We start from the raw sequence: 16272 nt of genomic DNA, 5'->3' as shown, positions 1-16272 counted from the left end.
AGCCATCAGAGTCCAAAAAATCTACTGTGTTATTTCCCACGATGGAGAGCACTGTCATTTGGTTCACATTTTTATTAAAATAAGATGAGTGATTCATTCACATTACAGGCAGAGGATCCTTTACCCGGAAAACCATACTTTGAAAAACAAAGCCAATGGCTTTACGGAGCAGTAACTGCTAACATCAGTTTCCTTTCCCAAAAGAGCCAGACACGCTTCCCTCCCTAGCCGCCCAGCTCTGACCCACACACACATAATTACAGACATGGTCCGCTGCAGATGCCCACAGATGACAGGACAAAGGTAGGCTCCTCTGAAGAGCTGTGTGTTTGGGTGCACCCTGCCCTCTTCCTGCTGCCTTCTGTTTCTGTCTCTGAAGTCCGGTTTTTAGCGGATGGGTAGCCATAAATCCATCCTCTTTGGTGCAAGCCAGTGGGTTCTGACAGGAGAGCAGGCTGCACTCTTTCTAAATACACCCACATGCCGCAGAGCCTTCCCCTCCTCTTGCACCACCAGGAACCCGAGAACTCGGTGGAGGTGGTTTTTTTTATTTTTAGTCTGTGTTGGTTCAGCTCACCCTCAGTGAGTAACCCCACTAGCCACTGCTTCTGTTTATATTTATTTAGAAGAGGAGGAAAATGCACTTTAAGCAAATCAGATGCATAATCTGGCCCACTTCGTATTTACTCTGTGGCTGTTTTAGACAGTGAAAAGCTCAGAGAAATAATAGCTATTAGTTTTTGTTTTCTCTGGCTTGCTTAAGTCATCAGTTTTGCTGATTGCTTATAAAAGTCTATCCTGTCAGCCTGACTTTAAATTGGAAAGGAAAAAGTAGTTGGAAGTGTATGTGTAAATTAAATAGAGTTTTCTCTTGCTAACCTTTGTCTAGTCCCATTAAAATTGCAAGTACAAGCTGGGCATGGTGACACCACACCCATGATCCCAGCACTCTGGGAGGCTGAGGCAAGAGGACCATGAGTTTATGCTCACTCTGGGCAATTTAGCAATTTAGTGAGACCCTGTCTCAAAAAAACTTAAAAAGAACTGGGAGTGTAACTCAATATAAAGGCCTTGGGTTAAATACCCAGTACCACACACACACAGAGGAGGAGGCTGGTGATAGATGCAACCTGGTGCTGGGGTGCTTGCCTTAGCACGCACAGGGTCCTAGATTGTTTGTTTGTTTTTTGAGACAGGGTCTCACTATGTAGTTGAGACTGACCTGGAACTCACAGTGATCCTCCTGCCTCAGCCTCCCGACTGCTGGGATTACAGGCGTGCACCACCACGCCCGAATAAGGTCCTAGGTTTGATCCCCATCACCAGGAAAAAAAAGGAGAGGAGGAAAGGGTCGATACCATTTTCCTCTCCCTGCTCCCTGAAGTTCAACTGCAAGGGCTAAAAATGCATGTAAACACAGCTCAGCTGTGGCATGATTATGAGTCTCTCTGCAAACCTGAGCCCTCAGCTCTGCTAAAGGCACAGCAATCCTGAATTGGCAGGGCACTGTGCGCACCTGCCCCAGGCCGGAAGTCTGTTACCCATCAATAAAGAACAAAGGCTGATAAGGCCATCCTGTGATAAGGACACCCGGATCCAGAGGGGGGCAGTGAATGGGCCTCTCATTGGGCAGGTGTAGGCCCACCTGTGCCTGATCGCAGGCGAGAGTCACAAGGACAGGCTCTGTTGCCCCGCTGCCTCCTTGCGCTGTACACGGGCGCCTGAGCTGCTCATCTGTCCCTCCTGATCATTCCTTTCCTCTAGGTTTTTACTATTATGATCACTAGTCCTATCTTTATTTTCATTTTACTAATGTCATTAATAATAGTAGTGTTATTCACTCTCGTGTTTCTGACTGCTTGTTCATGGTCACTTGGCTAGTTAAAGACCCAGTTTGGGCACCAAGTAGGCTGATTTCTGGAGCCTGCATTTTATTTTATTTTTATTTATTTATTTTTATTTTCTTGAGCCCAGACTGAGCTACATATTTTCTTGAGCCCAGAGCCTGAGCTACATCCTCACACCCTTTTTAATTTTTTTTTTTTTTTTTTCAGTACTGGGGATCAAACTCAGGACCTTGTACTTGCAAAGCAGGCGTGGTGCCATTGAGCCAAATTTCTCACTGACCCTTTTTAATTTTAAAGCATGGTCTCACTAAGTTGCCCAGGCTGGGATTGAACTTGCAATCTTTCTGCCTCAGCTCCCAGAGTGTGGCATTTATAAGCATGAATCACCACGCCAGACCAAAGCCCTCTCCCGTAACCGCTGCACTGGGGAAGCCCTGCTTTGGGGTCAGGCCCAGTGGCTCTTAGCCTGCCCTTGGTAGAGCTCTGGAGTTTTCGGACAGTCCCACAGGCCTTCCCTCCCTGACGCTTCTAAACTGGGTGAGGCTGGTGAAGAGAAAGTTGAGTAGAGATGTCCTTATTTTTACCTATGGTATATAGTTTCTATAAGATTTCCTTTTTTTTTAAAATTCTTTTTTGCATCCTTATGTACAACTTTCTTATTTTATTGTATAGTTGGGGAAATTTAAGCCTAGAGAAGTGCCCTGGGGAATATAATCAGTTCTTTGCAGAACTCATAGCAGATCCTTTTCTCTCTATCACAGTGTATCTCTGGGATAGAAAAGACTTTCCTTCAGGAACCACATGAAGACACTCACTGTAGCCATAAAAGCCCATGAAAGGCACCCGAAAACTACTGCCTTTTTCTCAAAGGCTGAGCAGGGTGTTCCCAATTTAGGGCCACCTGGAGGGCAGGATGTCCCCTCTCCCCAGACACGCCAGGGCCTGGACTCCACTCTCCACTTGCCCTCTGCCTCAGCCCCTCCTGCTCCTCAGGGGAGGAATCCCTGTCCTCCCGTCTCCCCAACCTGGGGGCGCTGCTCGGACCTGTGCAGGGCTAGGGCGCACGTGCCACGCTGGTGTGACTGACGGTACCCAGGTCCTGCTCCACAGCACAGGGTCCCAAACTCCTTCCAAATGAGCCGGCCACTCTGGCAAGGCACAGCCTCCTGCCCATTACTGAGGACATGAGAAGGAATTCCCGACCTGCGGCCCACTCTGGGCATGTGCGGCTTATTAGGTTTCCTGTCATGGAAGCTTTCTCAAACAGCAGCTTCTCCTGCCTTGCCGTGGTGTCCTCCAACTCCCAACAGCCCCGCCTTGAGGGCCAGAGGACAGGGCGGTGTCTGAAGTGTCTGATGCAGTGTTGAGGCTCCTGGACCACGCTGCTGGTGGCTGGGGATGGCAGGGCAGCCCGCAGGCCTGACCAGGTGGCTGGGAGGTGTTGGGATGATCCCGGGGAGGAAGAAAGGCCCCACTAACTTCAGGTTTTCTTTGTCTGATCCAGTTCCTGGGGGGTCACTTTAGTTCATCCCAAACATTGCCATGAAAAGGTTGGAGTCCAATTTAATACTTGGCCTATAGCACATACATATGCAACAGAAACAGGCTAAATACATATCTCACCGGGTATTGGGCTTAGTCATAACACAAGATAAAACTAAAGAGTCTGGCGTTCTGCCCCTTCTGAACACAATGAAGATGCTCTGGGGAGTAATGAGTTGGCAGAGGAGGGTGTTAATAATGGCCCAAGAACTCCAACTCACAGGTGTCACTGGAAGCCATTGCTCCCCATTCCTTTTTAGGCTCATTTCCCTTTCAGTACACTAATCACCATTTCCCTCCACTTAATACAGCACAGCAGCACTGCCAAAGACGAAATTGAGCAGCACAGCCTGTTCTCCTTCCAAGGCTTGGCCCGATGGGAGGAACACGGCCCCTAGAGGTTGGCACTCTTCCTGTGATTTGGGGCGCCAGTTGCTCCTTGGCGAGTGAAGCTGTCAGATGCCCCCCTTCCCTCCTCACTCTCCTCCCCTCCTCTGCAGAGTCACGCTGAGTATTTACTGGGCTGTGGCCTGCTGACAAAGCTCCGTGCCCTGGGATGGACGGGGTGGCGCGGCCATGTCCTTCTTTCCGAGCAAGTCCGGACAGAGCAGCCTGGCTGAGGGTGACTGTCATGTAGAAGAAGCCTCCACAACCCCAGCATAAAGGAACATAAAAACAATCGCCGCTGGAAATAAGGAAAGTCCACTTCTAGGCCGCAGTCTTCTCTGGCCTCTGTGGTGGTTTCCGCTGAAAACGCGGCCAACCACGAGAGGTTATGCAGGCCTCTGGGTTTCCCGTGGCTCGAGAGGGGTTCGTTACCACAGGCCTGACCAGCGCCGCTCCCCCGGCCCACACGCAGCGCTCACACGATGAGTCCACACCGAGCCCCACCCAAGGGTCCCACACACTTCTCCGGCTCAAAATCCTGACTCAGACCTTGGAGAAAGCCAGGTCTGCACAAGGATGGGGAGATGGGCCCAGGTCCCTCCACCTGCTGCTCTTCCTCCGGTCCTCAGAGACCCGGTGGGCCCTGGCAAAGGCTCCGTGTCTGAGGAAGAACAGAGGCATCCGGATCTAGGACCACAGAGTTCACCGCTCTTGTGAGGTCTTGCGAGGAGGACGTGCAAAGGACGGCACTGCCCTGCAGAGCATCAGAGGCAGGACTCCGGACAGCAGTGGGCACCGGATATAGAAAGACTCTTCTTTCCCTGGTTGAGAAAAAGCCAGCATCAGTCATTTCTGATGAGATTAATGTTCCTGGCTAACATAATGTCATTTGTCACTGTCAGGGATTAGAATGGAGACCAGCAACTGAAGAACGCTGCGGATCAGGCTGTCACTTGATCTTGAAATCAGTAGTATCGGGGCCGGAGTTGTAGCTGGGGTGGGGTGCGTTTCTGGGAGGCAAACCTTAGGCTTCCTGGGTTTCGGTAGTAAAATTGGCGATGCGTTCCCCGGAAAAGCACTACTCAAGCTGATGGCACCGAGCGCTTGCTGAGAAGGTTCTGGAGTCTGCTGCCATGGTTTATGGTTTGCGGGGAGCCCAGCGCCTACCAAATAGAACATGTGCCGTGTTCCGCCCTTTCCTGGCTTCTCACACACAAGACCTCAATTTGCAGAAATGATTCCTTTGCCTGGAACTCCTGCATCTCCGTGACACGGTGACCAAAGTTTTTTCCCTATGAATTTGGACTGGGTCAGCACGTGATGTATGTTTTAATTCATTCATTCCTTCAAAAGATAATAATATAACATGCAGGCACCATGCTTGGTGCTTTGGTTCAGTACAAAGATCCCTTAATCATAGTACTTCGAGTTCTTATCTGTTAGTAAGTATAAAATAGTACCATTTATTGAGCGCTTGGCTAATTTTTCTCAGAAAAGTACCTTATGTATATACTAGACGCCCCCTCTTTTTTTTACATTAGGTTGGTACGGTGGTTATTTACCCTGTAAAGATGAGGAAACCAAGGTTCAGAGAAGTTGTGTAACTGGTCCAGGTCATGCTGGTGTCACTAACACAGCCGCCTCCCTGCCATTTGACGCGTTCCCGCCCGTGCAGACCTCCTGTGGTGTGCATGACTCCTGGACGGTATATGGTGCCCGGACCACCAGTGGTTCACAGTCACCCAGCCGTGAGACAGGGACGGCGGCCCCACCATGATGGTTTCGCTGTGACTCCTGAAAGGCATCTGTGTGCTTAACTTAGACCCAGTCTGGCAGTCTGCAGTGCGAACAACCTGTCCCCGGAAGTTCCTCCCTGGGTTCCTCTTCCAGGACAGAACTTCCAGGACCTTTGGAGCCAGAGAGGCTGGGGTCTGAGCTAAGGACCCTCCCAGCAGCTGTTTCCTTGAGAAAGTGGGCTACCTCTCCGCTTTCTTTGTTTCAGTAACAGCAGATACTGACAGAGCAGTGGCCACAGGCCAGGCGCTACTCCTCACCCACGGCAGCATGCTGTGACATTTGCACGGTCTCTTCATACCCTGTGGAAGCCGAGGCGTGGAATCGGCCAGGCTACTCCTGGGGTCAGTGCCAAAGCGAGGCCCTGCACACAGGCACCCGCGCTCTGGAGTCCGTGCTGCCTCTGAAAGTGACAGGACCGAGGTGTAGCAACGCCTCTGGTCCTGAGCCACCCAGTGGGGGAGTTGAGCAGAAGAAAGTTTAACATTTCTGACCACCCACCCAAAGAGAAGCCCAATTTGTGCAGAGGGTTTTCCGGTTTTGATGTTACCCAAAGCCGCCTTCTGCCTCTGCCTTTGAACTTGCAGGACCTGCTGGCTGAGCTTCCCTAATCCTGGGGATCCCTCTAGAGAGGGATCTGTGGATGTGCACTGCTCGCCTTCACTGCACCTGCCAGGACACTGAGGCAGGCAGTGGGGGAGCAGGTGGGAGCCGCGGATCGCCCACAGCCCGGGGTCCCCCTCCGCCTCTTCCTCACTCGCACCCCCAGTGGCTTCCATCTTTCCTACTGACAAAATTAGAACCTTTCTGATTCTTACAGGAGAAATATCAGTTCTCTTGGACTGTCACCTTGGCGATTTGGTTCCTGCAATGCCTTTGGAAGGGGAAACACACTTACACCCTCACACATCCGGGTGGATGTCAAGTTGCCGGCTTAGCTCTGGAGCCAGGCTGCCTGGGTTGGAATTCCGTCCAGTCTGGCCTCTTTGGCATGTTCAGTCTGAGCTGGTGTGTTTGGGAAATGGGACTAAAACAGTGCAGGTTAGATGAGGTGCACGTGGAAGGCCTGAGGAGAACAGGGCCTGGCCTGTAGGAGACGCTCCAGCGCGAGCTGGTGGCACTGTTAGGCGCCTCCGGCCCCAGCTCGCCTTCTTCCCACCCTGCTGGGCTCCTGCTCTGGGAAGACCCTTGCTGTCCTCTCCTCCGTCACTGGCTTACTGTGTCCCCCAAGCTTCTAGGTCTGTCCCATGTTTGCACTGGGCCTGGGCACGATGGGGACTCAGTGTGCTAATTCAAGTGCTGAGCACAGAGCCTGAAGACCATTCACGGTCATCACTGTTATTCCTGGAGCACAAAAGGCTGCTGGGAAGAGGCTTTACACCTCAGAGAGCCCCACTGTGGCAGTGGCTGGGCCGGCAGCAGGGCCAGGCAGGCTAGAGGAGAGCGGAGGAGGCGGAGTGTCAGGAAGGGGTCTGCGCAGCCTGACTGTTTCCGAGCAGAGCGCTTCCAGGGCCTCCGAATTCAAATTGAGCAAGAAAAACCTTTGTGCACGGCTGCCTTCTCCTGTGTTTCTCCCCAGAATTTAAAAACCAAAAACCAACACAGCTCCCCTCGGTGTCACTGAGTTCTAGGTATTCGCTGAGCGCTTTATAGACAGCCTGTCCTCTACACTCGAACTCTACCTTGCAAGTCTGACCATTCCCCGGAGCAGGTGAGCGGCGGAGCAGTTTGCCCACAGGAACCTGTAAATGGTGCCCCAAAATTACAGCCCAGCCTGTGGTGAAGAAAGGGAAAGGTGCCCTCTCTCAGCCCAGTTCTGATTCGGAACCAGTCTTACCACCTGCCAGTCCCGCCAGTCCCCGAGGGCCAGGAGTGGCTGCCCATTACTTTAATGGAATTAGAACTGCCTCACACAATTAAAAGGTGTTTATTTGCTTGTGATATCATGCATCGCTTTACGTGACTACCTTCCTTCCTTAACGGAAGTTTGGGAGAGTCGAGTTCCGGAAGTGGTGGGCAGGCTATGTTCTGTTTTTAGTATTTCTGAGGACCTTCTGTTGCATGAGAGAGCTACAAAGGGATTTTTGTGAATCGTTCTTCTGCCCTCAGGAAGCAACGACTTGAAGTACACCAGTTAGGATCATATCGAGATGCCTTTGCTGGCGTGCCTCCCTTCTCTCTCCTCCCCTGAGCCTCGCCCCAGAGCTGTGAGACTCTGAGTGGCTTCTCCCTCTCCTGAAGAGCAAGGCCTCCTGCCAGGCTGTGTCCAGGGTCAGCAAGGGAGGAGAGGGAAGCACACAGCCCACTGCGGCCAAGGCAAAGGCCACAAAAGCCATCCTGATCCTTTGACCTGCACTGACGCTGAATCTGTTCTTTGGTGTCCCTGACTTGGGCCATGTGGTTAGTTTAACTCTCTGCCCCCACCTCGAATTGAGCTTTGATGAAAAAGCAGTAGGAACTCAGGCCTGTCCCTGGAGATTTGGGGTTTTTGTCTTGGAAAAGCATGAACCAAACTAGCAGGGCAGGAGATCTGGATTCCTGTGGCTTGGGCTAACTTTGGCCAAAGACACCAAGTGCCTGTGATCATCATCATCTTCCTCCCAGATGTGGCCGTGCCTTGTGCGTCTCCTCCCCCACCCTTCCTCCCGTTAGCAGGCGTCAGGCCGCAGCTCCTGCCGACCCTCAGCTGCCCTGCCATAGTTGAAATGGTGCGTGGGAATGCTTGCAGATTGCGGCTGCCGGCTGATCCAAACGCTTTTGGCTTTAGTACATGCAACAGCAACACAGCCCTTCAGCGCCAGCGTGTTTCCTATCCCTGGGGATCCCAGTAAACCTCTCTGAGATTTGCTTCCTTGGTGAATCTGGACCACAGGGCCTCCTGGCTGCTGTCTCCCAAGCAGCGCCTCTGTCAGGAGTCATTTGGAGCCCTAGACTGTGTATCTTGGGCCTCCGTCCTGGCTTCCTGTAACGAGGTGGCCAGATCTCTGTGGGCATCCAGAGGAGCCAGCTGCTGCTGTGCTGGGTGACAGTGACGCTGTCTGTGGTCAGTAGGCTCCGCTCCACTCCTCCGTGCTCGCAAGCCCTTTTGCCTTGATTCAGCCTCCAGACGTCCTGTGGATGGACCCCGGCATGTGGGGGTGAGCACGGCCATGCCAGGGCCTTCGGCACATTCCCCTGGCTCTCCGATGACTCATTCCTCCTTCCGCCAGATGTTTACATCCAGGGAAACCAGGCTAAGAAGCCGTGGAGGCGCCTCTCCCGTGTCCTTTCTTACCTGAGTGTTTCTCTGCCCTTTGGTCAAACCGACATCATAACCGGGCTCCCCAACCCAGGAAAGGCTTTGCAGGAATCTTGATTTTAAAATCTCACCCCAGAAGTTAGTGGCCCCACACCCCAACACCAACTCAGCTGTAGGTGGTGGCACATGTCTAATCCCACTCTCGGGAGGCTGAGGCAGGAGGATCACAAGTGCAAGCTCTTGCTGGGCAACTCAGTGACGTACAAGAACCTATCTCAGAATAAAAATGAATGAGAAATAGAGCGGCTTTCCCCAGGCTGAGGCTGAAGACATGCAGTGGCTGGGAGAGGTGGTGATAGGATCGGAGACCTGACTGCTCCTCCCTGTTTCCGCTGCAGACCTGCTGACCATGCGGGAGTACCACTGCCTGCTGCAACTGCTATGCCCGGACTTCCCGCTGGAGCTCACCCAGAAAGCAGCCAGGTACGGCACCCTGACTCCCAGGCCAGCCCAGCCCCCAGCTAGGGCAGAAATCACATCAGAGAGGGGGCTATTCAGAGTCTTTGAAATGATGAGGTGTTTTTTGCACCAGTGATCGAACTCAGCTCCTTGCGCTTTTGAGGCAGGTGGCATAACTACTGAGCTAAATCCCCAGCCCTCAGTAAACTTTTGGGGGGCCAGTACCAGGGATTGAACCCAGGGAGCACTGAGCTTCATCCCTAGCCCTTTTCTGGATTACTTTTGCCTTTACACAAGTTTTTTTGTTTGTTTGTTTGTTTGTTTTTGGTTTTTTTTGTACCAGGGATCAAACTTGGGACTTTGCATTTGTGAGGCAGGGGACAGAACCACTGAGCTAAATCCCCCGCCCTACTTTTGTCTTTTTTTTTTTTTTTTTTTTTTTTTTTTTTTTTTTTTTTTTTTTTTTTTTTTTTTTTTTTTTTTTTTTTTTTTTTTGAGACAGGGTCTCACTATGCAGTTGAGACTGACCTGGAACTCACTGTGTAGCCCAGGCTGGTCTCGAACTCACAGCGATCCTCCTGCCTCAGCCTCCAGAGTGCTAGGATTACAGGCATGCGCCACCATGCCTGGCCCCTACTTTTGTCTTTAAACACAGGCTTAAATTGCCCAAGCTGGCCTTAAACTCAGTATCCTCCCACCTCATCCTCCTGATTAGAGTTATAGGCATGTACCACCATATCCAGAATCTTATTATTTAACACAAAACTTGAGCTTGGGTTGCAAATAGAAGTATAAAGAAAAAAATCTTGTTTTCTAAAAGTGTATATATATTTTTCTTAAAAGGGGAGATTCATTTGGCTCACAGTTTGCATGAGTGCAGTCCATAGTCAGCTGGCTCCCAAGAGGAACATCATGGCCGAAGGGCCTGGCAGAGCAGAGCTGCTCGGTTCATGGCGGCCAGGAAGCAGGGAAGGAAACACCGCCTGAGAGGAGGGGGCAAAGGCACAGACCTGTTGCCCAAAGCCACACTCTATGACCCATCCAGAAACACCCAACAGCTTGCCCCACCAGTCCCGGGCAGACCCCAAGCCGATCCAGTTGGCACACATGCTAACTGCTGCGGCCAGCTCCTCTAAGTCACGCTGAAGTCATTTACCTTCACAGTTCTGTGCGTGTGCTTTCCTCAATGATCTGACTTAATCATTAGTTTTAAAAGTTACTCTTCCCTGGGCATCATAGCGCACACTGTAATCCCAGCACTCAGGAGGCTGAGGCAGGAGGATCGCTGAGTTTGAGACCAGCCTGGGCTACACAGTGAGTTCCAGGTCAGTCTCCACTACATAGTGAGACCCTGTCTCAAAAAAAAAAAAAGTTCCTCCTCACTTCACTGAGACCCTGAGAGGTTAACTGTGTCAGAGGAGTTTACTGGGAGCTTGCAAGCAGCAGGGCCCAAGTCTCCGCCCTCCGCAGGCTCCTGCCCTATATCCTGGCACCATTGCTGCTTGGCAGCTTGGCCCCGAAACCAGAGATGCATCAGCTGCGCTGCTCCTAGAATCCCCTTGCATCCCCTTGAGGAGCTACCGCCCCCTGCCGGCTTGGAAGACAGGAAATTCATCACTCCCACCACTCAGCAGCCTCTGTGTCCCACTGGGTGGGACGTCATGGTTCTCAGCTTCTAAACTCATTTTGCGGGTCGTGTGCAAAACCTGTTCAGCAATCACACACTCAGCATTGTGTAGGACTTTCCCCTTCCTGCTCAGGGGCTCTTACGTTTCCCAGTGCAGGCTGCTCACCCTTAAGCCTTCGTTCCAGCTTTGATCAGTTTGATTTCAAGACCCTGTCAAAAACAAAAACTGGACTTAAGTGTGACTGGAGAATTTCTAAGCACATACAAGGAGCCATGCATGTGAGTGTGAGTGCGTGCGCTCCAGGAGAACAGTCGGGATCTGTCCCAGGGTTGAGTGAATGACTGCACATGTGGAAAGCGTGTGAATGAACGTTCCTCGGCTGGCATTTATACTCCACCCACTTACGGTGTAAATCCAGTGGTTTTTAGTTTATTTACAAAGTGCATTGCACAGTCAACTCTAGCACACTTTCATTACTGAGTGGCAGCCCCAGCCATCCGTCCGCTCCCCGCCACCCTCAGGCCAGACCACTCCTTTCTCCCTCTCTGACCTGCCTGTTCTGGGCATCTCCGGCCAATGGCATCAGGTACGATGTGCTCCTTCGAGACTGGCTGCTTTCACGTAGCATGAAGTTTGTGTGTTGCTCCTCACTGTAGCATGAATCGTCACTTTACCAAATATTTCTTGAGTGTCCTTTTCATAGGAGAAATCATTCTGCTCGCTGGAGATCCAGTCACGAGTAAGAGAGCTCCTGTCCCTCCCAGGACAGCGTTTAACTTAACAGGGGCTCACTTGGGTACCCGTCACTGCCACCACACTTTCATACGCCTGTACCTTGGTTTCTGCCCCCCTGTCCTGTCCTGAGGCTGAGCTTCCTCCCAGCCCCTTCCAGACTCCCGGCTCTGTGAGCCCTGAGAGCAGAACCCAAGCGCTCAGGTCCTGCTGGCAGCACGCGGCTGCCTGCGCCGGCGGGGCCATCAGCGATACAGAGGCTTCTCAGCCACGTTCCTCCACTTGAGGAAGAGAAGCTCGGGGCCAGGCCCTGGACAGCGGGACGAGGGCACTCTGGGTGCAGGTGCAGCATCGGAGGCCCGGGACCCACAGGGCTCGGCTGCGGCACCGGGATGAATTCAGGACGCGGCCGTTCCTTTGGAGCACGAGGCTCCGGGTCAGCCCTGCTTCCCCTGTGCTGTTCTCCCCTCCTCCGCCAGCCTGCGTGTGTAGAAAACATGCAGCTACCCGGGTGGGGAGGCTTCTCATTTTGTCCTGCAGGTTGGAGCCCAGCTTCCCCATACCCAGGCATCGCCCAGATTCCCAAATGAGGTGGCAAGGCAGCTGCTCGGTCCGTCCCTGCAGACTCAGGACAAGGTGATGAGTGCACGGAGGAATAGCTGGGAAGCAGAGCCTGGGCAGGGCACGCTGGCCAGAGCTGGCGTCTCCGCCTTCCATCCGGCCAGGCCCTGGGCAGCAGGTGTGAGATGGGAATGCAGGAAAGCGGGGAGCAAGCACCCCGAGACCCCTTCTGCCCAGCTCCTGCAGCAGCACTGCACAAAGACCAGTGGCACAGGCCTGTGATCCCAGCACTCGGGGAGGCTGAGGCAGGAGGATCAAAACATTTGAGACCCGTCTGGGCGACTTAGCCACTTAGCGAGACCCTGCCTCAAAAATTTGAAAAAGGGCTGGGGATGTGTTCGGTGCCATCTCTGGGTTCAACCCCCGATACCAAACAAGGCAGATGATGGGAGCCAGGCTTGTCGGGTTTAAATCCTGAACACAGGTTAGCAGCCTGTGCCCATGCAAAGTTATTCAATTCCTCTGAGCCTCCGTGTCATGTATAGAATGGGAACGATGCAGACGCCATGGCTGGAGAAGGGTGTGATAGGATTCAGCATATACTCGCCATCAACCTTAGAAGCAGTGGCGGCCTGGAAACGCAGGTGCCCAGGCCTGCGGCCCGGGAAAACCCTTTCCCCCCGGGACCTCGCGGGTCTCCCTAACTTCTCAGAGCTGTTTGCCGGTCTGTAAAGCGGGGTAACAATAGCTAACCATGTGGTGTTTGTTAGATTTCAACAACAAAAATATGTCCACATTGCAAACATTTAGTAAATAAGCGGTTTTTGCTGTCATAGTAATGTCAGTGTTATTGTTACCAGATTTTCAAAAATGAACAAGAAGTTCCAGAGTTCCCAAAGGCTATGCTCTCTGGCCTCTTTGAATTTGGCAACACTCAGAAAATAACGTTTAACAAAGGCGTTAGGTAGAGGAGGACTGCTTGTGGCCAGCAGGTGTTGGCCTTGTCCCAGCTGGGCCAAGGGAACCGTCACAACTGTAAACCGCCTGAGGCCCAGAGACATGGGGTTAGGGTACTGTGCCCCAAAGAGGGAAGGGAGTGCTCAGCCTGAAGCACACAGAGTCACCTGCAGCCCCTCCCCAGAGTTCAGGCCTCTGGAGGACTCGAGAATTCCAATTTCTAAGAAATCCCTAGAAGACAGCTAATGTTTGAACTTGTGGCAATCCTCCTGCCTCAGCCTCCCCAGTGCTGGGATTACAGACGTGCACCCCTGTGCCTGGCTCTCACCATTTATTGAGTGCCTGTTACATGCCATCATTGTGCTCTGATGGAGGGCTGTGGCAGTGACCAGAAGAGATGTCCCAGCCCTGGAGGAATTTATGAAGGGATAGAGCAGCAGGCATTCAATCAGTATAGTCCTAAGTGCGACAGGAACAGAGACATAGGAGCCAGCCTAACCGGAGACTCACAGGAGGCTCTGCCACGAGGGAGAGACAGACTTGCCCTAGAGACACCATAGCGAAGACAGTGTGGCCCTAGAGTAGGGACGGATGACGGGCCAGAGAGGGCCTCACTTAAAATGGCCCGTCAGATGGTGGCATCGCATGACAGTCGGTAAGGGGTGACACAGCAAAAAGTAAAATTGGATCCCGACTTCATATTGTATCCAGAAGCCTGTTTCACCGAAGTCACGAGCCCAAATGTGAAATGCAAAAACTGTGATACCCTCAGAGAAGAAAGGAGCTGCCGGCCCGGGAGGAGGCAGCGTTGGCAAGGGCCCCTTGCACCCTGGCCACAACTGTGAGAGTGTCACGCTCTAACCACTGGACTCCCAGGGAATTAAAATGCCATAAACAAAGTTGAAAGACAAACCGGAAGCCAGAAGAGGCTATTTCTCATGTATTAGTTTCCAGGATTAAAAAAAAAAAATTGGCACAGTGCTGGGGAACAAATGCATAGCCTCACACGAGCGAGGTAAGTGCCCTGCCACTGTGTTACACTCCAGCTCATTTTTCAGAACTTTGGGTCTCACTATGTAGTGAGACTGACCTGGAACTCACTATGTAGCCCAGGCTGGTTTTGGACTCACAGCAATCCTCCTGCCTCAGCCTCCCAAGTGCTAGGATTACAGGTGTGTGCCACCACGCCCAGCTCAGAACTTTCTAATCTTAAAACCAATGTACTCTTAAACTTTTTTTGAGATGCTGGGGATTGAACCCAAGGCCCCATGCCTGCGAGGCCAGTGATCCACCACTGAGCTACACCCCAGCCCTTGAACTTTTTAGCCTCAAGAATTTGTTTTTATAAAGAATGCCTACAAATCAATAAGAAAAATATGGAGAACCCCAGTCAAAAAATAGTCCCAAGATAGATCAGGGCAACACATCGAATATGAGCTAACAGTAAACATCTGGGCATATTTTCATGCCCAAACTCACTAATACAAGGGACTCCCAGCCAAAATGAGATACTGGTTTACAGCTATCAAATTGGTGGAGTCCCCTAATCCAGCTGGGAATGGTGGCACATGCCTATAATCCCAGCCACTCAGGAGGCTGAGGCAGGAGGATTGCTAGGTGGAAGACAGCCTGGGCAACTTGTCAAGATCATGTCACAAAACAAAAAAATTTTAAGAAAAGCTGGGGATGTAGCTCAGGAGTACTGAGATTGAACCCACAGGTGTTTTACCACTGAGCTACACCCTTAGCCCATTTTCTTTGAAACAAGATCTCACTGAATTGCCTAGGCTGGCCTCCAATTTGTGATCCCTCCTGCCTCAGCCTCCAGAGTGGCTGGGATTACAGGCGTGCCCATTGCAGCTGACTAATGCTTAAAGAGGTGCAAGAGTGGCTGTGGTATAGAAATGTCCAGAGGAATGCTGAGCCTCCAGCCTTCCACCGATCTGGTTGGCCCTGGGGGAGGAGAGAGGAATGGAATGAGGGGTGGGCGTGCAGGCGGCTGAACGGTGTCTGCACTGGTTCACTAGGCTTTTAAAAACTGGCGCAAGGATGGCAGAATGATATTGTTTGGTAGAGTTCGCTGGTGGAGACCCAGAAGTTGTTAATCTCTGTAACCTGAGATTCTAAACACTTCATCTAGATCAAGAAGGACGGGCAGGGTTTAGGTAGAGAGGGGTGAGGGAAATACGTGCGGACCCTGGGAACTGGAAGACGCCATCAGCCCGGACCCGGAGGCCTGGGGGACAGAAGGAGGGAAGAACAGCGTCCAGCCCTGCCTCGGGTCCAAGTTCCCATCGCAGAGCTGTGGGCTTCCTGGGATCCCCCGGGAAGGAGGCCAGCAAGCCCACTGGGAGGGCAGGGCCGGGGCCAGCGGGAAGGGGCAGCCACACAGGTGCAGCTGCGAGGCCCGATGCCCGCCTGGGCCCTTGTCTTCGCCCCGGCCTGTGCTCTCCTAAGGTGCTGTCCGAGCTTCCCGCACAGGGTGAAGGAAAAGCCGTGAACTGGGGGAGCACAGCGCTGCCCGGGAGCCCCGGTGACCGCGAGCCATCACGGTCAGGGTGGGTGTGGGGTCCCCCGGGCCGTTGGACGGCCCTCAGCAAGTGTCCCCAGGACCCTCTCAGCTGGGAAAGGGTGGCTTCTCCGTGGCTGCTCCCACTCGGGGCCCTGATCTCAAAGCAGAGGCTGCAGGGGGCACTGAGCCCAGCCGGCACGGGACGGAGGACGCAGTCGCGCACGGTGCCTCCTCTTCCTGGCTCTTCCTCGAGGTTTGCGCCGCTATAGCACCGTACACCAGAGAGACGTGGCCGCCCTTACACCCAGGCAGAGAACCTCCACGCGAACACTGCCCACGAGTCCCGCAGAAGAACTAGAAAGGGCTGCTGCCCACACATGAGGAAATTGGGGCCAGGGAGAAGGTAACCTGGCCAGTGGACGGTGGGACTGCGGCTGGGCCCCAGCTCAATCCCATGGGCCAAGGAGCCTGACCCTCGCCGGGGCAGCAGAAGCTGGCGACTCAGGTTGGGCCAGGAGCTTTGCCCCTCCGCACCCGCTTACCCCCAGCCTGCCCAGCGCAGCTGCCGGCTTCACAGGGAGACGGGAGGGGGCCACCAGGTCCCTGCCGGCGCTG

The 16272-nt window shown here is 52.9% G+C and overlaps 1 protein-coding gene across 3 annotated transcripts in view; it reads left to right on the top strand.

Annotated features, from left to right (window-relative positions):
* CUNH11orf49 (chromosome unknown C11orf49 homolog) overlaps positions 1-16272 on the top strand; it is a 164132-nt gene that overhangs the window by 137650 nt on the left and 10210 nt on the right. For all 3 annotated transcript variants that reach the window (XM_010612444.3, XM_033756652.1, XM_033756651.1), the window contains one exon: positions 9207-9291. In XM_010612444.3, coding sequence (XP_010610746.2) covers positions 9207-9291 — 85 coding nt within the window. The remainder of the gene's footprint in view (positions 1-9206; positions 9292-16272) is intronic.

The sequence above is a fragment of the Fukomys damarensis genome, unplaced genomic scaffold (genome assembly GCF_012274545.1).
Source record: "Fukomys damarensis isolate Sample0158 unplaced genomic scaffold, DMR_v1.0_HiC HiC_scaffold_27, whole genome shotgun sequence".
NCBI lineage: Eukaryota > Metazoa > Chordata > Mammalia > Rodentia > Bathyergidae > Fukomys > Fukomys damarensis.
Note: the sequence above shows the minus strand (reverse complement) of the source record. Positions and strands in the feature narration are given on the sequence as shown.